Source organism: Helianthus annuus, chromosome 17, assembly GCF_002127325.2.
Source record: "Helianthus annuus cultivar XRQ/B chromosome 17, HanXRQr2.0-SUNRISE, whole genome shotgun sequence".
In the NCBI taxonomy this organism is placed as follows: Eukaryota; Viridiplantae; Streptophyta; class Magnoliopsida; order Asterales; family Asteraceae; genus Helianthus; species Helianthus annuus.
Genome location: NC_035449.2, coordinates 193,717,385 through 193,740,946, shown reverse-complemented (window position 1 = coordinate 193,740,946; position 23,562 = coordinate 193,717,385). Strand labels below are relative to the sequence as shown.

General features: G+C 35.1%; 3 protein-coding genes across 3 annotated transcripts; all 3 read right to left on the bottom strand.

Annotated features, from left to right (window-relative positions):
* Window positions 1-931: 931 nt before the first annotated feature.
* Window positions 932-3,039, bottom strand: LOC110921607 (60S ribosomal protein L34). The gene is made up of 4 exons (XM_022165958.2): window positions 2,878-3,039; window positions 2,661-2,740; window positions 1,366-1,475; window positions 932-1,226 (listed from the first exon to the last, which is right to left on the bottom strand). The coding sequence occupies exons 1-4, from the start codon at window positions 2,954-2,956 to the stop codon at window positions 1,133-1,135; spliced, it is 363 nt and encodes a 120-aa protein (XP_022021650.1). The 5' UTR covers window positions 2,957-3,039; the 3' UTR covers window positions 932-1,132.
* Window positions 3,040-6,121: 3,082 nt separating this feature from the next.
* On the bottom strand, window positions 6,122-12,452 carry LOC110921051. Its single transcript, XM_022165316.2, has 8 exons — window positions 12,210-12,452; window positions 9,774-10,029; window positions 9,266-9,337; window positions 8,961-9,028; window positions 7,854-8,010; window positions 7,670-7,762; window positions 7,152-7,241; window positions 6,122-6,622 (listed from the first exon to the last, which is right to left on the bottom strand). The coding sequence occupies exons 2-8, from the start codon at window positions 10,008-10,010 to the stop codon at window positions 6,446-6,448; spliced, it is 894 nt and encodes a 297-aa protein (XP_022021008.1). The 5' UTR covers window positions 10,011-10,029; window positions 12,210-12,452; the 3' UTR covers window positions 6,122-6,445.
* Window positions 12,453-15,994: 3,542 nt separating this feature from the next.
* Window positions 15,995-20,995, bottom strand: LOC110921995 (probable apyrase 6). Its single transcript, XM_022166331.2, has 7 exons — window positions 19,964-20,995; window positions 19,173-19,285; window positions 18,832-18,939; window positions 18,555-18,753; window positions 18,351-18,448; window positions 18,040-18,236; window positions 15,995-16,603 (listed from the first exon to the last, which is right to left on the bottom strand). The coding sequence occupies exons 1-7, from the start codon at window positions 20,631-20,633 to the stop codon at window positions 16,330-16,332; spliced, it is 1,659 nt and encodes a 552-aa protein (XP_022022023.1). The 5' UTR covers window positions 20,634-20,995; the 3' UTR covers window positions 15,995-16,329.
* Between the last annotated feature and the right edge of the window lie 2,567 nt (window positions 20,996-23,562).

Sequence of the window (23,562 nt, the reverse complement as noted above, 5' to 3'; positions counted from 1 at the left end):
CAAGCTCAAACGAGCCTTTCATAATTAGCTAATGTATTAAATTTATATTTATACAAATGTAACTTTTATTTATAAAATTGTGATTGGTATAACTAAATAATACATATACACAAACATATATATACAACATACACACGCACACATATATAATTTAAAAAAAAGTATGATTAATATAAATTAAATCAATAAATAATAATCGAGTTGAGCTCGAGTTTGAAAAATTACACAAGAGACAGTCAGCCCCGCTTGAACTGAAAGCAAAATCGTGCATCAGGGTAAGAAACTCTAGGAGCTCAAACTATATAAACAACGTTCTAACCAAGCCGAGCTTGAGTCTAGACGAGCTCAGGCTTGGCTCATCTCGTTTACACCCTATTTTTAGATATCGATATGGAAAAAAAATGTCAATAACACATCAACAAAAGTTTTGTAGGCATCCGTCAATTTTTTTTTTTTTTTATTTTTTTACCAATTTGTATGTATTCATCGCATTAGTCATCTTATGTGTCATATGCCAAATGATGTATGACACATGCCTTATGTATATGTGAAAGATCTTTTTACATACATCATATCTCACTACTATACCATGTTACCTAGGAACATCCAATTTACCTTATTAAATCTAACTCGCGAGATTTCCCAGCACGATGTGGTGTGAATTCAGTCTGTATTGATTTGGTTCATTACGGCAGTCATGAACCTGATAATGACATCCTGACGTCGAGGAAAACGACTTAGTTCTAATAATAACACCTATTTGTTATTCAACAGAATATAGCATTAACAATGTATGGCACCACAACAAACCAAAGACATATTTAAGTGGTTATCTTAGTTTTAACTAATAAAGCTTTTACCCTATTTGACTGTTACTCAACCTTAGCAATAACCTCAAATAGTTTTCAAAATGCATGGAATAGCAGGGATATTAATTTGGAATTTAGAAGAAAGTAAATACAACACGAAAACATGTCCAAAACATAGTCCATAAAACCATTGGAAAGCAAACAAAAACCTAAAAGACTGAACCAAATTTGATTGTCAACAAAGTAAAAGTATCCAAACATCAAACAGCCAGATTACAGATTCAAAATCTTGAAACCCAAAATTACTCTCTCATGAGAAAAATCTAAGCTTTGGAGGCAGTCTTTTCTTTTGCCTTTTGAATCTTCAACACCTTTTTCACAATCTTTTGTTCTTCAACCAAAAAAGCCCGGATGATCCTATATAATAACCCAACAAAGAGAATCAGTAACTATCACACCCAAAAAACTGGAATAAGATCAACATGAGAATCCAAAATCCCTAACGACACCAAATGGCAAAAATAGTGATGATGTGGACAAAAAATGAACAACATACCTTTCCCTTACGGCACCTGCAGAAAGTACACCGCCATAAGCACGGTTCACAGTTCTTCGGTTCCTAGATAATCTTGATCTCTTGTATTCAGCAGGTCTCAAGTGAGGAATCTGGATAAACAACATGTTTATATATGAGAACTTGTTTATATGGTATTTCAGTTTCTAGACATTCAACATATAATTAAATACCTTTTACAAATACGTGCGGAATCAAATGTTGAGTTTGACAAAAAAAATAGAATTTGTCTAACTAACACAAAAATAAAAGGAAACTATAAACAGCTCTAAAAACAAAGAATTAACAAACAAAAAAGGCAACTGTTCGTAATAATTCAAACTTCTACAAACAACAATATCCATTTTAGTTGTCCTAACCTAAACGTAACCATTCACTTCAACTGTTTATTCAAGTTTAAAACAAGTAGGTGCAAATCCAAATAATACCTATCAAGAATATAATGACAGAAACCCCCTTTAAAACATCAAACTGATCGTTAAGAATGTAAACAATAGCTACAAATTTAAATAAAAAAATCCCAGATTATAAAACTATGCTTAGTGTATAATTAAATGTTGATCTGAAAAAAGGTTCCAAAAATGGACAAAGAACAGCATCTAAACCATTATAAAACTACAGTAATTAGTCTGCTAAACCATAGAGTGGTGTTTAGACTTTAGACTTTAGTTACTGTCATACCATAAAGCACATACATCTATTAACTAACATCATCATACTTATTACTTATGGTTCTGTGTGATTAAAAACTCATAACCAGCCATGTAAAGCAAACAATCCATTTAGCCTTACTAAAGCACATACAACTCTATTAACTAACATCATCGTACTTTACTAAATATTTTCATACTTCCATTTAACCGGTAAAAAGCAGCCGGTTTAGTTTGCAGTCACCAAAACAGTAGTTAGTGGCTCTGCCCATAAATTTTGTCAAAGCCAGCTTAACCCAAACAACCCTAAAATAAAAGTAACAATAACATTAATCTAAGAATCTCATCCTCTGGTCCTATATAGTTATAATCTTTATACCATGTTAAGAACAAGAAAGTAAAATGCTAAAATGTACTACTGTATAACAGATCCAAACACTTGATTCTCATCTATCTACCTCCAATCTAAAACAACTACAAATCTGCATAATTTACACTTTACAGATATAAACAAAACAAAACACAAACAAACAGATAAGAAAAACTGTAATTACAATGCAAATCTCTAACAAGAAGTAAAATTAATCAACAAATGGTAGTAGTAGTAGTAGTAATAATGAATAATACCCCTTGGATTCTCTTGCCAGTAACAGGGCATTTTGGTCCACTGGCCCTCTTTTTGGTAGTCTGATAAATCAACTTACCACCTATCAACACCAACAAGCATCAATTCAACAAATCAGTTTCATAAAACTCATAAATCACAAAAACCGAATCATGACATACAACAAATGATGCGAATAAAACCCTAAATAAGTAGATTGCGATGAATAACGAAGATTACCGGGGGTTTTAACAACCCGATGTTGGTTGGACTTGGTGGCGTAGCTGTGGCGTTTACGGTAAGTCAATCGTTGCACCATTTTTCCGGCCGGCAGCTCTCTCTATGGTGATTCAGTGGAGGCTGAAGAGGAAGTTGGGGGAATGATACGATGTTTATATGAAGGGTGCTTCGTGCCCTAGTTTTATGGTATTTGGGCCTATGTGATAAGTTGGGCTGAACCTTTGGGCCTTTGCTCCATGTTTATGTTAACTTGGCCCATAACCATGATTGCTTTGTTTGTTTATTTTATTTATTTTTTAGTAAAATGCCTCGCTGAGCTTAGGTTATTATTTCATATATTAATAAGCAACTTATATGTGCTATCATGACTTTGACTTGTAACTTGTGCTTAGGGAGTGTTTCAAAAAAAAATCTTAAATTTTCACTTCTAACCCAAACATTTCATATTTTACATTTTAACCCCTTTTCATTTTTTACTTTTAACCCAAAGTTTTCCATCTTTTATAATTTAACACAACACTTTATTATCTACAACTTTCGTACCCCATACTTTTTATCCTTCGCAAGTTTTTCGTTTTACGTTTCGTTCTAAATTTTGCTAACATGTCGTAGCGTGCATGTGAGATTTAACGTTTTTGCTCTATTTTTTCATATTTGACAGACCCATTGCAACGCGTCCATTTTTCCCCTTTTGAAAAGTTCGCCGCAACGGGCGGGTCGTAGATCGACTAAGTTATTATTTTCTACGTTTTACGTTTCTGGTTGATTTCTTCGTATTAAGACACTGTAACGGGTGTGAGTGGTTCAACGATTTTAGTCTGCTTTTCGTTCAGTGTAATTTTTACCATTTTATCTATTTTATTTTTACGATGTTGAGAGTCGATGTGGTTGTGGCATTGGTGCTACTTGGCACGGTTTTACGAATGTTTTTAACCTATTAATTTTTTTTAATAATTTTTTGTTACGGTTTACCCCCATACTTCCTTTACTTAAAAACTATTCTTACGTGCATATTTTATGTACGGGTATGCGTAAATATGATTTCTTCTACATTCCGACGTAAACCTTTTTTTTATAGACGAGTCAGGTCAAATATAATACGTTTTCGTTTAAAGAAACCATTTTTACGTGCATATTTCTATGTACGTTTTTGTATAAATTCAAGTTCTACGTTTCGACGAAAACTTTTTTGAGAAACGATTCAGGTCAAATATAATATGTTTTCGTGTTTATTTTATGTACGTTTCGTAAAGTTTGTTTCGAACCGAGTGGAGTCAAATTATGGTTTCTTTTTCTCGCCTTTTTTTGAAAGCTCTAACTAATCCCTTTCGATTACATGTGCATACTTTCCTTCATACCCGTTACGTTTTCTTTGTATAAGTTCGGTCACATATAATACGTTATGATTGTTCGATATGAATTCCATTTACTTTACGTTTGATCCAATCACAATGCTTATACAGGTTACACTGAGTTCATCTGGATACGTCGAAATGTGTGTTTTCATATGGTTTATGCATCATATAACGTTTGGACTAATCCATTCAATGTTTACGATGTACTCGCGCCGCAACGCGCGCGGGTCTTAACCTAGTTTTTGTTTAAAATTTAAACTTTTTGTATCTAGATCTCTAGGTTTTAATTTGTTGTCATTTTTATCAAATTGACATACTGAGTTAGAATTTTCTGTTAACTTCTCCCTTTTTTGTCGTTTAATCATTTTATGTTACTTTATGTTATAATATATTGTAGGTAAGTGAGGAAAACAACAAAAGGGAGAGAACTTAACAGAAAATTCTAACATGGTTTGCCAGATATAAAAATGAAACCTCAGGGACCCAGATACAAAAAAAAATTATTTTTGGACTGAAGTGACAAAAATGACCTAAACTTAGGAACCATTTTGCCATATTATTCTTCTTTTTTTTACTCTTTTTTTAGAGTTAGCTGCCACTTTCATCCCCGTGGTTTGTTCAGTTATGTCAGTTCAGACCAAGTTTCAAATTTGTACCATTTTCGTCCCTGACAATCTTGAAACATGCTAGTCCCATCCAAAAATCTAAGGTTGAATCGAATAATTGGACAAAGCACATGGACGAAAATGGCAGTTAACTCATGCGTTTTTGGACGGTACTGACATGTTTCAAGAATGTGAGGGACGGAAAATGGTACAAATTTGAAATTTGGTCTGAACTGGCAAGTGGACAAACTATAGGGACGAAAATAGCAGTTACGAAAAACTAATATACTTTTAATATACTTGCATGATTTGAATTATTTATCTCTATTTCTAGAGAGGATGTATCTAAACATCACACCATAGTTTTAATCACATGTCTAATTTAAGAGTTTATTATATACTAATGGTAAGTGTGATAGATTTTATATTGTGGTTTTGGTCTTAAGCTTATGAAAGTTATAATTATACTTTCTGATGTTCACTTGCGAATAACACTCTTGACTATTAAAAAGCATACTCGTTTGGGTTTGACGTTAAGTTTTTGAAAAGAACATGTATGTATGTATATCTAAGAAAAAACAAAAAAAAAAAAAAAAATTACATGTTACAAGTAAGAACCCTTTAAGCATATGATCGATCATGTGTTGTGGTAGTGGGAAAGGAGCATGGTATCTAGCCACATAGGTAGTGGAGGGCGCAAATACCGCTCCCTTTGGGTGTGATAGGGGCATAAGAGGCAATGAAGTGATAAACTGATGATGGCATAAGGGATGATATTGCTTATTTTTTCAAAAATAACGCCCCAAAACGCCTGGAACCCATTACATGGGGCGTTTTAGGGCCTTTAAAAAAAAAAAAAAAAATTGATTCAGCGTTATTTTTAAAACGCCTTGCCCCAATCCTCTTCTCCAATCATCTTCCATCTCATTTATATGTTATCCAATAAGAATCTTTTGAGGTTTTTTTTTATTTAATTATTTTACATCTCATTTAACATAATACCCCACATCCCCACTACACCCATTTTGTAAAAACGCCCAATAATGTCCCTTGCTGACTGGGCTGCCATATGGTGCAAAACGCCCCATGGTGGGGGCATTATATTGTTAAACCACTACACATGGTCTAAGTGTAAGATAAAATCACTCCTACCTACATGATGCCTATCTTGCAACACTTTTCTCACATTTCATTTCACCTTAGCATAACACTTAGCCTTAGGATTAGTTGGTTATACATTTAAATGATCATAACGAAATAACTTTCAATATCCAATTAATTCCATATACCACACAAGAACTTGTTTTTTTTAAATGTGATACATAAGACGGATATGTAACCGTTTCCTCCACTTATTCACTTACTTCACTCATTCCTGCTCTCATTGTATCTTGTGCATCCTAACAAACTTAACACCTTCAAAATATGAAAAAGGATTCATGTCTAAAACTATCTCATTCATGATTAACACAGTTTTGTACCCATTACTAAACAAGAATTCTTTAAAATATAAAAAAATGAACTTAGAAAAACAGAAAAGTTGCAACACTAAGGTGTTATTTCTTGAGCCCATCTCCCCTATCCTTTTGTGTCTTTTCGGTAATTAGATTAAACATTGTCTTCCTGTGGAGTCACGACGGGAGTTGCAGCTGCTGCTGCTGCTGGTGCTTGTGCTGATGCCAGTGCTGGTGGTGGCCCCGCAGAAGCTATCGCAAAATGTAGGCCCCGCCTTTGACCCGCTTGCAATACAAACGCAATCTGTGATGCCGCCAATGCTGCAGCCTCCTGATGTAAATAAATAACACACTTAATTTAGCAAAATCGTATCGAGCCGGGGGGTCTCACTGGAAGCAGCCTCTCTATTCCTACGGGGTAGAGGTAAGACTGTCTACATCTTACCCTCCTCAGACCCTACATTAGCTTTGCTATTGGTGGGATTTACTGAGCCGGGGGGTAGAGGGTTAATTTCCATAACCGGTTAAAGTAATAACCGGTTATTGGTTTAACTGGTCCGGATGATCACTTTTACTGGTTCGGTTAATAACCGGTTATTTTCCCTTTTTATTTTTTTTGTTCGGTTAACCGGTCTACCGTTAAATAAAACTGGTTAATAATCGGCGGTTATAATTAACCGCAAAACCGGTTAATGTTCTGTCAGTTATTAACCGGTTACGGTTAAAAACCGGTTTTTTTGCCTACTACGACACAAGACGTTTCTAAATATTTTCCTGGGCCAAGTGACCCAGAGCATTTAGGCCCACCAAGCTTCCCACGTGTTTAACTAAAACCCGTTTGTAATGATATTTAGGCTCACCTGTCTTTGCCTTCGACGTTGCAAGATGCTGATGGCCCATGCCATAATGTAGCACGGCAAAAGAAACCCGGCAACCCGAAGCAAGAAAAGCTAAAACATAAAAGATAATTAATTAAGAGTTAATAACTATTTTCGTCCCTGTGGTTTGTCAAAAATCACTATTTCAGTCCATTAGTTTAAAAATTGTGATTTCAGTCCCTGTGGTTTCACTTTCGTAACCATTTCAGTCCACCTCCGTTAACCCCATCCATTTATTCTGTTAAGTACACGTGAATTGACCATAATGCCCTTATTAATAAAAAAAACAAAAAGATATCTAAATGAGTTAATTACTGTTTCCGTCCCTATGGTTTGTCAAAAATCACTATTTCAGTCCATTAGTTTAAAAATTGCGATTTCAGTCCCTGTGGTTTCACTTTCGTAACCATTTCAGTCCACCTCCGTTAACCCCATCCATTTATTCTGTTAAGTACACGTGATAAAAGAAGTACGAAAAACGATTAGAAAAGACAATTTACCGTCAAGAAAGTAGATGCATCTTCATCTCCATCTCCGTCTCCTTCAGATTCTGGCATAGTTACCGCATGCCGTAGTAACAGAAGTGCCATTAACTGCAAAACCGAACTATAATCAGCGTTTGATAGGTTGAATCAACATTTTTTAAAACAATAATAATAATAATAATATGATAAGAAGACTTGCAATTAAAACAGCAGAACGGCAAAATGCGGCTCCACTGGCATTTGATGCACTATAATCTTCATATTCGGCTTCAAGAAAATGGCGTTCAGCTTCAGCAATTGCCAAGAGACGCGGGTCATTCAAATCCATAGGTGTCCCTGAGATTTGCCACCCTCCCCTATAAATCACAAATAATAAATTAAAATACTATTATAAACTAATGAATTTAAAAACAAGAATAATCGACAGAAGCATTCTTCTAAATCCATGTTTGACTAGAAAAAAAAAAAAGAGAACTAAGGTTATCTAGCGAGTAGCGAGTTAATTACTGTTTTCGTCCCTGTGGTTTGTCAAAAATCACCATTTCAATCCATTAGTTTAAAAATTGCGATTTCAGTCCCTGTGGTTTCACTTTCGTAACCATTTCAGTCCTTGTGGTTTCATTGTCGTAACAATTTCAATCCATTATTCTGTTAAGTACAGGGACTGAAATGGTTACGAGGTGGACTGAAATGGTTACGAAAATGAAACCATAGGGACTGAAATCGCAATTTTTAAACTAATGGATTGAAATAGTGATTTTTGACAAACCACAGGGACGAAAACAATAATTAACTCTTATCTAGCAGATAACAAGTTACAAAAAATTTGGATATGGTCTCTAGCTTTTCAAAAGTACACAGGTGGAATGCGTTACAAAGTGCAAACTACAGGGACCATCCATGTACTTTTGGAAAGCTAAGAACCAAATTCAAAATTTTGACAAACCATAGGAATCGTCAATGTACTTTACTCTTAACACAAGTTATAAAAAAAGAAGAATAAAAAACACTAAAAGAATAGAAGTAATAAGTTCCTTTTTGAAAAATAAAAAAATAAAAAATTCATCTCTATATAGAAAAGTAAAATGGCAAAATCGTCTCTGAGGGTTGGGCATATTTGCTTGTTCGGTTGTTACATCCAAAATGACTTTTTTGTGCATTTCAGTCCTTGAGGTTGGCAATTCATTGCGACTTTCGTCCCTCAGGGATGAAAAAGGCACCTCAAGGACGAAAGTCGCAAAAGTAGCCAAACCACAGAGACGAAAACGACATTTTACTCTATAAAAAAAACAGAAAAACGGATTACCCGATATCGATAGTAGTCTCTTCCAAACGAGGTCGGGGAGGGGGAGCAATATAGCCAGGTTGGTAAGGCTGCATAACAATAATCAATATTAAGCAAAATATATAAAATAATAACACCACGTGTATCCCTAAACTGGCATGCTTTTTTTAAGACTAATAAATATACCATTTGTTAATATTTTTTTTTCTAAAAAAGGCGTTTGAAATTGTCGGTTTCATTGTCCCTTGTATATTTAAACCGTCATCGTAAATTCAAGACCGACGAAAAACTTAAAAAAGTTCGAAAATGTTATAATTGAAGCTTACTTGGTGGCATATTTCACAAGTGATGTCACCCTTTTCGTTGCACCAATGTTGGACACACTTCCTGTGAGCATACTGCATAAACATAAAACTTTATAAATATCGTAAAGAGTTAAATGCCATTTTAGTCCCTGTGGTTTGGGCCATTTTGCCAGTTTAGTCCAAAGGTTTCATTTTTAACCTGTGGGTCCAAAAAGGTTTCACAGTTGCCATTTTAGTCCACTTGGTTAACTTCATCCATTTTTTTTGTTAACGAGAAGGCCAATTTACATACAAAATGACCAAATTGGCCTTCTCGTTAACAGAAAAAATGGATGAAGTTAACCAAGTGGACTAAAATGGCAACTGTGAAACCTTTTGGACCCACAGGTTAAAAATGAAACCTTTGGACTAAACTGGCAAAATGGCCCAAACCACAGGGACTAAAATGGCATTTAACTCTATCGTAAAATCATGTAGAAAACTAAGAACCACGAATAGAAGCTTGCATATTAATAAACTTATAGATTACCTTAAGACTGCCGTTGCAAGCACACGGAGTCTCTAAAGTATCAACTGAATCTTCCTCTTGACAAATACGACATTCCGCTGTTGCTAATAAAGGTGCTTGTTCCTCGTCATCTGTGGGCCCACTTTCATCAACTGCACGAGCTAATGAGGGGCCCGCCATCTCCTCTGTCGTTTTTATGGTTTCCCCGCCCACAGGCTTCACCAAGCGATTCAAATCAAGAATCAAGTGATCACCCATTTATACTATAATCCAAAGCCTGTATACAACAAAAGAATAAAGAAACAAATGTAAAACTAAAATTCTCACACATATTCTCATTAACTCAAGCATATTATCATAAGGAAAAAAAAAACATGAACGATGACATATATATAATAAGTTTATCTTTTCGTTTTTTTTTTTTTTTTTTTTTTTTTTGTAGTTAACTTCTTGTTAAGATTAATATTTTCATAAACTCAAGCATATTATCCAGCCCGCCCGCCAACTCATGAATTCTTCAATGCGGGCCGGTTAGAAAACATAAAGTCAAGTTTAGTCAACCCAATATTTCTATTAGAGGTCAACATCATTATACATTGACCTTCTTAATTATAAGAAATCCCTGAAAAACCATGGAAATCACAAAAAAAAAAAATTCCATATAATCTGAACGATAATAAGCATAAGTTATATTTTGGGTTTATTATCAAGATGACTATTCCATGATCCAAGAGCCGGCCTGTCAACCCATGATGAATTCTTCAATGCGGATTGAGGGCAAGTTAGAAATCATAAAGTCAACCCAAAATTACTACAAAAAAGTCAACATACATATACATTGACCTTCTATATTATAACGAATCCCCCGAAAACAATGAAAAGAACAACAAATTCTTAGCAAAAAGGAAAAAGAAAAATCCACATGATCTGAATAATAATAATAATAATAATAATAATAATAATAATAATAATAATAATAATAATAATAATAATAATAATAAGCATAACAATTACATTTACAATTCCCATTTGCAGAAATACTACAAAGTACCAACTTTTTTACCTCAAAAAGAGTATTTTCGTGATCAAATTCACATAAAAACAGAACAAAACACAAAAGATCTTATCAATCTTGTAGCTAAAATTCTAAAAAAACCCAACCCCACAAAATTCTTCAAAAAAAAAAAAAAAAAAAAAAAAAACAAGACCCCAGGTGTCAATTTTCACCAATATCTTTATGAACAAACCCTAAAAGCTAACTTTACAAGCTTTTCATCAAATCCCACCAAACAAACATCAAATCTTGAAGCTAAAAAACCCAAACCCACAATTTTTTCAAGAGAAAAACAAGACCCCAGATGTCAATTTTTTCAAGAGAAAAACAAAACCCCAGATGTCAATATCTTTATTAACAAGATTTTCATCAAATCCCACCAACAAAAAACAAATCTTGAAGCTAAAAACCCAAACCCACTTTTTTTTTTCAAAACAACAAGACCCCATATGTCAATTTTCAAAAAAAAAAAAATATAATCACCAATATCTTTATAAACAAACCCCAAAAGCTAAATTAACAACATTTTCATCATATTCCCCCAAAAAACATATCTTGAAGCTAAAAACCCAAACCCACAATTTTTTTCAAAACAACAAGACCCCATATGTCAATTTTCAAAGAAAAAAATTCAACAATATCTTTAATTACAAACCCCAAAAGCTAAATTAACAACATTTTCATCAAATCCCACCAACAAAAAACAAATCTTGAAGCTAAAAACCGAAACCCACAATTTTTTTTTTCAAAACAACAAGACCCCATATGTCAATTTTCAAAAAAAAATCACCAATATCTTTATAAACAAACCCCAAAAGCTAAATTAACAACATTTTCATCAAATCCCACCAACAAAAAACAAATCTTGAAGCTAAAAACCCAAACCCACAATTTTTTTTCAAAACAACAAGACCCCATATGTCAATTTAAAAAAAAAAAAAAAAAAAAAAAAAAAACAGTATCTTTATAAACAAACCCCAAAAGCTAAATTAACAACATTTACAACAAATTCACCCTAAAAAACATATCTTGAAGCTAAAAAACCCAAACCCACAATTTTTTTCAAAACAACAAGACCCCATATGTCAATTTTCAAAAAAAAAAAAAAAAAAACCAATATCTTTATAAACAAACCCCAAAAGCTAAACTAACAACATTTTCATCAAATTCTCCCAAAAAACATATCTTGAAGCTAAAAAACCCAAACCCACAAAATTTTCAACAAAACAACAAGGCCCCATATGTCAATTTAAAAAAATATCACCAATATATTTATAAACAAACCCTAAAAGCTGGATTAAAAAAGGGGGGGGGGGTTTCATCAAATTCCAGCAAACAAGCATCAAATTGGCAAGACAAAGACTAGAAACAGGATGAAAAAGAATGAATTGAATGATGATTACCTGAGGAAGGAGTGGGAGAATAATGTGAGAGGATGGCGGAGAATGAGATGGTGAAATCGAGAGGTGATTGTTTGTTGTTGTTCTTCTCTCGATTAACACTGTCTGTCCGATTTGCTGAAAACCGCGTTGATTTTGTAGGAAAAAATTGGTGAAAGAATTTAGGGGAGAAATATTGTTTTCCGAATTTAACGCGTTTAGAGACGTTAGGGATTTTTTTATTTATCAACTATTTCTTTCTGTCATTCATTCAACGGCTTTTGCTTTTATGATAGCTGACTTTGAGTTTCCCCCATTTGGAATTGAAAATATCGAAAAATAATTATAATTGTTTTCATTAATTACTTTTAAATCTAATGCATTTAATGTGATTGTAATTTTAAGACTTTAATTAAAAATAATAATATGAGCTAATGGTTTGGTGGTATGGTTTTTGTGGTTTACAACAGTGGTGTGAGTTCAAATTCTTACAAGTATAAAGGCATTTAGGGCGCTCACAAGATGGAACGTTGGGTTTGGTGGGTTTGACTAGAACATCGTCGCAGCCTACTTGGTAATGTGAGATAGGGGTTCCATGGGCTCATGAACCAACGTTAGATGGTGATGAGGGTTGAATGGAAATACAACACTACTTCAAACCCCTTTGAACTCGTGAACAAATGTGAAAAGGAGATGAGGTGTCACAGTATGATTAGTTTATGGTAAGGGATGAAACGGGTTAGAGATTGAACAGTCCAATCCCCCTAAGGTTACGTGGCATTTATGTATAAAATAATTTTAAGAAAGGATTAAATCCAAAAAGTTTTGAATTTTAAACAAATAAAAGTTTTGTACAAAATTTTTTAGATGGCGTAATTTTTTAAATGGTCTATTAAAGGGGTGTTTGGCAGTGGCGGAACTAGCCCATTAAATCAGGGGTATCCCAAAAATTACCGTGTAATTATACAATATTAAAAAAAGGACAATAAATAAAGTAAAACAAATATTTAATAGATTTATTCTTTTCCTTTTTTTTTTCATAGCTTGAAAACATTTCATCATCTCGTCGTCTTTTACTTTATGAAAAAAATCATTTTCGACCTCACAAAGCATGACATTGTTCAAAAGTACAGAATGCACTAAAGTATTTTCTTTTCTAAAAATATCTATTATATTATTGATTATATTTAAAAGTTTGCAAACTCTATTGCGCAGATTGTAATTAATAATATTGCTTAAATGTGTGTTAACTAACACAACTACAACAATAATCATCCAATGTCTATTGCAACATATTAATATAAACATATAAACAAAATGAGTATTTTTTTTACAAATAGCAGGAAGCAAGAAAGTTTGGAAAAACAAATTGCTTGTACTGACAGCTTGTCATTCTTACTTTGCTTTTCTCATATTTAAGAATAAAATAATATTGCTTTAGTAAAAAAGTCAAAAACTGTATTGAATATCGTGCAACCAGATCTAAAATTCACCTAATAGTTTACTTCATCGTCTTCTTCCTCTGTTTTCTTTGCTGAGAATCAGTCGTTCGCTGAACTTTTTTTTATATAAAACCCAAAAAAAAAGGTAACAAAAATACACTCCAAATATGGACTTGAGCCATAGCCCGTGCTACGGCTAACACTACATTGGTTCCGCCCCTGGTGTTTGGGGTTGAGTTTTGAAAATAGATTATGCGTTTTGAATAATCAGAATCAGATAATTAGCTGTAACAAAACGTGCTGCAAAAAGATAGTGTTTGGATTTGATTATGTTGTTTGATATCACAATAATTAGATAATCAACATTGTTTGGATTTGATTATGTTGTTTGATATCACAATAATCAGATAATCAACTATTTAGTGTTTGGCAAGTATATATATTTAAAAAAATAAATAAGTGAAAACGTAAAAAATCAGTTTTTAGATTATCACGTTTTCCTGCAGCAAGGGGTAACCTACTTATGGATTATCACGTTTTGAACTCTACAAAACGTAAAAAATCACTTTTTATTAATTTTTACCAAACACTCAAAATATATTTTTTGCGATTTCAAAACACAATAATCAAATAATCAGGTTGAAAACGCAATCTCAAACACCCCCTAAGTATTTACAAAAATTGTGTTTTGTGTTTATCATATAAGGTGCGTCATTATGTCAATCATAAAGATTGGATCCACTTTTTCTTGAGTGGGTTACTTTAATTTATTGATCTTTCATAAATTCTTTTAATGATCGGTGGTTCAAGCCTATTTAACTGCATAGATGGAATTATGGTGTAACATCCCGAATTTTCTTGGGATTATAATATGATTTGGATACTTATAATCTAGATAATTCTACATTAATTACATGTATAGAAAGTTCATGCAACTCATTCACAGGTTTAGACACTTCAGAGACTACATAGACCAGCTCTTAATTGTTTTTGATGCCTCCATACTTGTCTAGAGTTGCGTAGCATGTTCCCGAGTGTTCTTGGGTCTTCTTGATTGTTCTAGACTGGGTTGGGCTGTTCCGCATTGTTCTGGATTGTACCGAGCCGTTCTTGAGAGTTCTTTTTTTTTTTTTTTTGAACGGCCAACGAATCCTCCAAATGGGTTACTGGCGAAATTCACCACATCGGGATACACTCGCCTCCGAACCGGGGAAAACCCTCACCTAGGGCCGAAGCCCGTGAACACTCGCCCGAAGGCACGACAGTGCGGTGAGGTAAAACCCGCTCAGTTCAAGGATCGAACTAGCGATCTCCACCTATTCGCCTAGTCTCCCATCATCACCAGGTGCCGCAGAAAATAATGGGGAGAGCAGGAATCGAACTTGGGTCCCTTAGAACACCAAGACTCTCCCTTACCACTCCACCACCACCTCATTGGCCGTTCTTGAGAGTTCTAAGTTGTTCCAAAACTTTTCGGGGCGTTCTAGGTCGTTCCGGAATCTTCTGAGTGTGTTATTGGTCGTTTTCGGAGTGCCCTAGATATTTCTAGGTTTATGCAAAAATTCCTAGAACTCGTAAAATGTGACTCACTTTTTGGCGGGTCGTAACAAATGGTATGAATGTAATATGTAATTTTTCCAACACAGGGATGAAAGATGAATTAAACATAGATGAATTAAGCAAATCAGATGGGCCTTTCGTGTAATTTAAAATATTATATGATGACTTCTTTTTAGAATCCATTAATGTATAGAAGTTGTCATTTGATTCAAAAGCGTATATTAAAAAAGTCTTATAGTTTAACTTACCAAAACTCAACACCAGTATCGAAACTTTATTTGAAAAACAAAACTTTATAGTTAAAGAATTTTATTATAAAAATATCATTTCGCATCAAAACAACACATTTGTCAAGTTTCATCAACATACTCACGAAATCCCACCAATAACAAAGTTAAGGTAGGTTTTGAGAAGGGTAAAATATAAACAACCTTACCTCTACCCCGTAGGAATAGAGATGCTGCTTACGATGAGTCCCCTGACTCGATTTGTCAAGTTTCATAAGGAATTTAATTATGTGAAAGGAAAGTATTTAAAAGTAGTTGGAAGTTTAACACATAATCAATTTTAAGCAGTGTCTGAACTACATAAGCACGTATACTTATCGTTTTAACTATGATACATAAAACAGTGTTGTGACTTCACCACCATTTTTCTCACGCTTACAAATATACCGTACATGTGCATATTGGTTCTCGCTCTAAAGTTGATTCTGTGTTTAATGCGTCCTATGAACATAGCTACAGATTTGGTTCACTTTGTTTTCAATCCACAGATAAGATGCAACCTTTGACAAAGACACATTATAATCGAAAACAATATACTTTTGATGATTCCACATACTTGTACATTAGAACACAAATATACGCATCCTCTTTACAAAGCTAGCCGAATCGACAGTAAAAAATGCTAAATTACATCGGTTTCCCACCGGTACAATGAACCCGGACCACTCTTACTATGACTTCAGCAAACCCGTCGTCTCCTTGATATCATTTGTAGCGTTTAGCTCATCAAACGGAAACTCATGAAGCCAAACACATGTAATGTAATCACTGATTCCATTACCTCGTTGATTCCATATCTAGATCATTCCTTTCCATTCTGTTCCATTCCGTTGCATCCAACCAATCAAATTGACCCTATGAGTGTCTACTTACGCGGGTAAATATATATTTTCCTTTTTCTAGATCGAATATCGTCTTTACATTGGGCTTCCTCCATTTTGATACATAATATACCGTAAATAACAAAAAGATCGCAAAAACCCCGCCACCTAATATTGAAGCGTCTGCGTCGAGTGTAGAGTTTACCGGGTATGATCGTTTGATATTTACATCACTCGTGATCTGAAAAATGAAAGCTCCGTATGCCCAATCGAGTGGAATGTTATTTACCTGATTAGCACATCCGATCCTGTTTAACGCATATCACAGTTGAACGAGTTTAGAATTTTTTTCGTGATTTTAACAAGAGTAAATTACGTTTTTGGCCCCTGTAGTTATATCATTTTTACTATATTAGCCCAAAATAAGAATTTTTAACATATCTGCCCCCATGGTCTCTATAACTAACCATTTTGGCCTCTAAGTCTAGAGATCATGGGGGCCAAAATGGTTAGTTATAGAGACCATGGGGGCTAAAATGGTTAGACTTAGGGGCCAAAATGGTTAGTTATAGAGACCATGGGGGCATATATGTTAAAAATTCTTATTTTGGGCTAATATAGTAAAAGTGATATAACCATAGGGGCCAAAAACGTAATTTACTCTTTTAACAAAAAGGAGGTTTGATTTAGATTTTGATTTTGATTTTTGACCCGTTTGCTAGTGAATGAATTGATCCGGGTTATTTTTTTATCTTTAAAAGGTAAAATAAGAAGAATTTAGCTTGAAAATAAAATGGGTCTTTATGACCCATTTGCTTATGAATGGATGGGTGGGTTCGGGTTATGCCTTTATCTTTGACGGGTCAAACGGGTAAAATGAAAAGAATTTAACTTTGAAAAGAAAATGGGTCTTTTTGACATGTTTTGCTTATGAATGCATCGATCGTTTCTAGTTATGTTTATATATTTGACGGGTCAAGCGGGTAAAACAAAAATTATTTAACTTCAAAAGAAAATGGGTCGAAATGAAAATCATTTTTGAACTACAAAACTATATTAATTGAATCCTAATGTATTTTTTTAATAATTAAGGAGGTTTGTAGCATTCAAAACACACTGTGGGCAAGCTTCAATCTGTTTGACCAGTTTCCTTTTTAGTTAATTATAGATTTACCTGTTTGACCCGTCAGAGATAAAAGATAACCCGAATAGACTTGTTCACAAGTAAACGGGTTAAAGTTGCCACCTCTTGACTCTGGTTTCTATACAAGGGTGGTGAGGGGTGCAAACGAGCCAAGCCTAGACCGAGCTCGACCTGGCTCGTTGGTAGTTTCTTAAGCTCGGCTCGTTTATAATCTACTAATTAATATATTAAATATAAATAATAGACTCGTTTAGCCTCGCGAGCTCAATAAGTGAAGCTCGGGCTCGTTTACTAAACAAGCTTATTTTTAGGTTCGGGCTCGGCTTATAAGCATGTTTTAAATAAGCTCGGTTCGGCTCGTTTACTAGACAACTTTAAATAAGGTGTAAATATTAGTAAATTATTAATAAAAACTAATATTACACTAAGGCTCGACGAGCCTGACGAGCTTCACATGCCAGGCTCGAGCTTGGGCTCGATAAACAAACGAGCTTTATTTTAGGCTCAAGCTCGGCTCGGGCTCGATAAGGCTCAGCTCGTTTTGAGATTTTTCTCGAGCCGCTCGGCTTGTTTGCACCCCTAGACTGGTGAGGAAAGTACCTTGTATCATCTAAAGCGATTCCGAGGCTGTCATGAAGGAAAGCAACAATATATGCTGAAGAAAAGCAGTAACGATGCAGATCTTCATCGTTAAGTTTTGGGTGTTTTGACTTTAACGTTGACCAATCTTCTTCACAGAAATGTTCTCCAGCCGCTGTGAGCTCAGAAAGAAATGTTTTGGGTGACAACCCAAAGAACTACAACAAAACATATGGACAAACAAGATAAATTAGAACGGGCCGATTTGACCCGTTATCCAACGGCCCATCAATATATTGCCACCCAGATAAGTAAACGAAAAGTAGAATAACCTTAGACGTATGGAAGAAATTCTCGGTTGCCAAAAAGTTTCCTTGAAGTTTTGGTATAAATGTTGAGCCGATGTAGCATTGATCATAGGCGCACGCCTCTATTTTCGAAAAGAAAAAACAAACAAATAAGAGAAATTGCCAATATAAACCCAAAAAAAAAAAGTTACAAGTAACGAGGTTTATAAAATATCGAAAAAGTTGCACCTTTGCCTTTCTGCAACAATGTTAAGGCGGCAGATCTGCACGCAGAGAAGTTGCCACGTGCACGTAGAGTCGAAAATCGCTCCTTTTCTTCTACTAAAGAACTAGGAGCGACATTCTCGGTTACTAAATTGTGTTTGTACCTACCCACGTTCGAAACTTTTACCACATTTGACCCACGAACCAAGTCAAATGCAACATTCTGCAAAAAAAAGTTAAGTTATGATCAACCAAACAGCTTAAAGTATGTTATGTCTTAAGGGTATTTTTGGGATTTTACCTGACCAAACTCGAGCAAGCTGTGACTGTAAAGACTGTAACTGACGTTTCCGAATTTAACCGCTTGTGAATAGTCAAGTGGTATCGACTCATTTGAGAAAAAGGTTACCTGAGATTTCAGAAAAAAAGTGTGCATTAGGGCGCATCATGCGAGCACATCAGGAGCGCATTATGCGATTTAGAGCGCATCATGTAATCGCAGCGCATCACACGTTATGCGCTCCTCATGCGCGCATTTTAAAACCAAGACAACATCATAAAAAAAATCATGAACAAGAGTCACATAGTCACAACAAAAATAAAGTATGATTTGAAATATAAACATAACAGAAGAAGAAAAACCTGAGCAGAAGCACCACCAAGTTCAATTATCCCGGTTGTTTCACAAGGATCGCCTCCAAGAGTTCCGAGAGCATAATTAGCCACAATCCACGCGTATACACCCTCATCAGACCCTAAAACAAGGAAAGAATAAAAGCGTTGCATTACATAACGATCACAAACATAAAAACTTATAATTTGGGCTGCAAACGAACGGAACGAACACGAACAAGACATTGTTCGTGTTCGTTTGTTAGAAAATATATGTGTTCGCAAACCGTTCACGAACACTTATCCAACGAGATTTTATGTCCGTGTTCGTTTGTTAAGGAAATGAACGTGTTCGTTTTCGTTTGTATCTATTTGTTAATTTTAGGCAACGAACAAAAACAAACGTTGAGGAACACAAATGAGTACAAACTAATGTTCATGAACACAAATGGAAACAAACGAACACAAATAATCGTTCATGAACAAAATATATAATACACTGACACTTATTAAATATTTAATTTGTCGGAATTTTGAAGTATTTAAATAAATATAAAAACTAAAAACACTAATGATCTGTCGAACACAAACGAACACGTTACCGAACGTTCACGAACATAAACGAACGAATGCGACCTCTGTTCATGTTTGTTCGTTTAACTAAACGAACAAAATTTCTTGTTCGTGTTCGTTTGTTTAATAAACGAACGAACACAACGAACTTCCCGCCGAACGGTTCATGAACTGTTCGTCGAACGTTTGGTTCGTTTACAGCCCTACTTATAATCAATGACAAATCCAGCATATAGTTTTCCACACACCTGAAATAACCGAAGCCCAATCATCGCGAAACACAAACCCCGAACGCCTCAAAACCGTTCTACAAGCGTCTAAAATCCGTTCCTGCATATTCAAATCCAACATCCTCAATCCAGCAGTAGCCATCAACCTAACCTCAGTCTCCCCCCACTTCTCATCCGGAATCCGCCTCTTCGCAAACGCCAAAAGCTCCATAACCGACTCACCCGCCCCATCCACATCCTCCACAAACGACGATAACCCCGGGCTAACACGCATCGAATTCAACCCATTCTTCCCACCAAAATCGAAAACCGGACCTCCATTATCAAACTCATACTCGAACACATGTATCCGACTCCCTGTACTCCCTCCATCTATCACAATTCCATACCGTTTCGATACTGAATCATTCATATAGAAAAGGAAATAGCATGATGTCACAAGCACAATCACAAACCCTAGCGTTAGTATTCCAATCACGAAACCGTTAGGTTTCGTGTGGCGAGCTTGTTGTTGTTGAGGATGATGAGGACGAAGTTGTTTTTTATGTCTGGAGAACAGATTTGTGGATCTAACAGATTGGTTCGGGCGAAACTTGAGCTTCAAGTTATTATCTGTTTTCATTGTGATGGCTTCAGATTCTGTTTCTGATGCTACCATGCTTACCACATCAGCGTTTACTCTTCGCATCCGAACGGGTTGTTGTTACGTATGATTTGAACGCATGAACGAATGTAGCGATATCAACTTGATTTACGACTTCGATTGTTGTTGTTAAAATGGTATTTACATCAATTTATGGATTTAAGAGGATATTGTGATCATAGTAGAGTGTGAGTGTTTTTTATCAGGGTGATTGGGAGATGAGAGAGGAGATAACGGCGACGGAGAATTGTTGCCGGTCTCTCTCGATCTCCTGATCTGAACGGAGGGAAAACCGACGATGATGATGATTCAGGCGTTGTGAAAGAGGACAAGAGAATGGTGGTTGTATTTCAAGGTTTCGGTATGTGTGGGTGGTGGACCGGCTTCTTCGCACCTCCCTTTCTTTCTATTTCTAATTTGGTCCCTTGTGTTATGGGTGGTTATCAAAATATGTCCTTTATCTTGTTTGGAAACCCAAATCCAAATCTTATGGGTAATGAGATTGGTATTCGGGTATTAAATTAGATATGAGTTGGTTTTAAAAAAAATTATGGGTATTGGACACGTATGAGATTAGGGGTTGTTTGACCTGATTATCCTCGAGGTGTGGTGAATACTCATTTACTCGAAACATAAACTTGAATTTTTATTTTATTTTATTTTATTTTACCTTGACCATTGTCTAATAATGATTCATTCTAGCAGTTTTATTATGCGAAACAAAAAATTTATATGAAATACGCATTTGATAATGTTAATGATATATTTTTATGTTGTGAAGTATCAAGGAGGACGGAGTCGTCTCAGTAAATTTTCGTTTCGGTTTCCCTAATGTGTGGCAAAATCAGGGCCTAACGTCGAGTCGAGTTTGAGTTTGATTAAGTTCGAGCTTTGGCTTGTTTTGAATTCTATTTTAAAGCTTGAGCTTATGAGTAATTTTACAAGCTCAAAGTTCGATCCGAGTTCTCTCACTTTTAATAAAACTAATTTAATTTAACTACATGTATATACAACATAGTATATATTATTAGGCAAATTGGATTTAAATAATCCCAACTCACTGTTATTGGCCAATAATAATCTCAACTCATTTAATCACCAATAATAATCCGAACTATTCACGTTTGTTTGTAAAATACTCCCAGTTAAAAAAACACTAACTAGGTTAAAAATTTGCTGATGTGGCATCTGATGTGGCCCTTTTAGCTGATGTGTCATATGACGTGGCATTTTTTGATGACGTGGCAGCTGTTGTGGCAGTCTATGTGGCTTTTTTTATGACGTGGCAGCTGATGTGGCAGTTGATGTGGCATTTTTTGATGATGTGGCAACTGATGTGGCAGGTGACGTGGCAAGCCACATCAGCAAATTTTTAACCTAGTTAGTGTTTTTTAACTGGGAGTATTTTACAAACAAAAGTGAATAGTTCGGATTATTATTGGTGATTAAATGAGTTGAGATTATTATTGGCCAATAACAGTGAGTTGGGATTATTTAATTCCAATTTGCCATATTATTAAACCTTTTATCATTAACATTTGTTACGCCCCGCTTGCGGTATGCGCATATAATGTATATATATGTGGGTCATCAGGGGGAAAAAGTGAAAGTGCACGAATTTTTACGTTATTTTACTAACTTCGTGAAAATAACGTTAAAAGCTGAGGACGGTTAATTTTGCATCATGTGGTGGCGTTGATAGCCGAGAGACAAAGGGGTACATTCACTAATCGGTCTTTGTCCCGAGTGTTGAGTGTTATGTGCCTTATGTCCAAGGCTTGATGCAAAACTACTATCGAGCCGAGGTTCTCAGTGGAAGCAGCCTCTCTATTCCTACGGGGTAGAGGTAAGGCTGTCTACATCTTACCCTTCTCAGACCCTACCTTTGCTTTGCTATTGGTGGGATTAACTGAGTATAATGATGATGATCATTAACATTTGTTATGGAATTATATATTATGTTGTGTTCCTACAATTAAAACACTAACTAGGTTAAAAATTTGCTGATGTGGCATCTGATGTGGCCCTTTTAGCTGATGTGTCATATGACGTGGCATTTTTTGATGACGTGGCAGCTGTTGTGGCAGTCTATGTGGCTTTTTTTATGACGTGGCAGCTGATGTGGCAGTTGATGTGGCATTTTTTGATGATGTGGCAACTGATGTGGCAGGTGACGTGGCAAGCCACATCAGCAAATTTTTAACCTAGTTAGTGTTTTTTAACTGGGAGTATTTTACAAACAAAAGTGAATAGTTCGGATTATTATTGGTGATTAAATGAGTTGAGATTATTATTGGCCAATAACAGTGAGTTGGGATTATTTAATTCCAATTTGCCATATTATTAAACCTTTTATCATTAACATTTGTTACGCCCCGCTTGCGGTATGCGCATATAATGTATATATATGTGGGTCATCGGGGGGAAAAAGTGAAAGTGCACGAATTTTTACGTTATTTTACTAACTTCGTGAAAATAACGTTAAAAGCTGAGGACGGTTAATTTTGCATCATGTGGTGGCGTTGATAGCCGAGAGACAAAGGGGTACATTCACTAATCGGTCTTTGTCCCGAGTGTTGAGTGTTATGTGCCTTATGTCCAAGGCTTGATGCAAAACTACTATCGAGCCGAGGTTCTCAGTGGAAGCAGCCTCTCTATTCCTACGGGGTAGAGGTAAGGCTGTCTACATCTTACCCTTCTCAGACCCTACCTTTGCTTTGCTATTGGTGGGATTAACTGAGTATAATGATGATGATCATTAACATTTGTTATGGAATTATATATTATGTTGTGTTCCTACAATTAAAAGACTTACTTAGTTATGTATGCTTAATCAAGCTTTAATACACTTAAGCTTATTTAAACTCGAGTTCAACTCATTTTTAATAAAACTAATTTAATTAATTAACTACAATTGTATATAACATAATATGTATTATTAAATTTTTTATCACTAACTTTGTTATGCAAGTGA

Coding starts and splice junctions, on each gene's coding strand:
- LOC110921607 (XM_022165958.2), bottom strand. CDS start 2,956: ATGGTGCAACGATTGACTTACCGTAAACGCCACAGCTACGCCACCAAG. Junction 2,741..2,877: donor TCGGGTTGTTAAAACCCCCG/GTAATCTTCGTT, acceptor TGGTGTTGATAG/GTGGTAAGTTGATTTATCAG. Junction 1,476..2,660: donor CTGGCAAGAGAATCCAAGGG/GTATTATTCATT, acceptor TTGTTTATCCAG/ATTCCTCACTTGAGACCTGC.
- LOC110921051 (XM_022165316.2), bottom strand. CDS start 10,010: ATGGGTGATCACTTGATTCTTGATTTGAATCGCTTGGTGAAGCCTGTG. Junction 9,029..9,265: donor CTTGTGAAATATGCCACCAA/GTAAGCTTCAAT, acceptor ATTGTTATGCAG/CCTTACCAACCTGGCTATAT. Junction 8,011..8,960: donor GAGACTACTATCGATATCGG/GTAATCCGTTTT, acceptor TGTGATTTATAG/GGGAGGGTGGCAAATCTCAG.
- LOC110921995 (XM_022166331.2), bottom strand. CDS start 20,633: ATGCGAAGAGTAAACGCTGATGTGGTAAGCATGGTAGCATCAGAAACA. Junction 18,940..19,172: donor TTGGTGGTGCTTCTGCTCAG/GTTTTTCTTCTT, acceptor CTGAAATCTCAG/GTAACCTTTTTCTCAAATGA. Junction 16,604..18,039: donor ATCGCTTTAGATGATACAAG/GTACTTTCCTCA, acceptor TGCGTTAAACAG/GATCGGATGTGCTAATCAGG.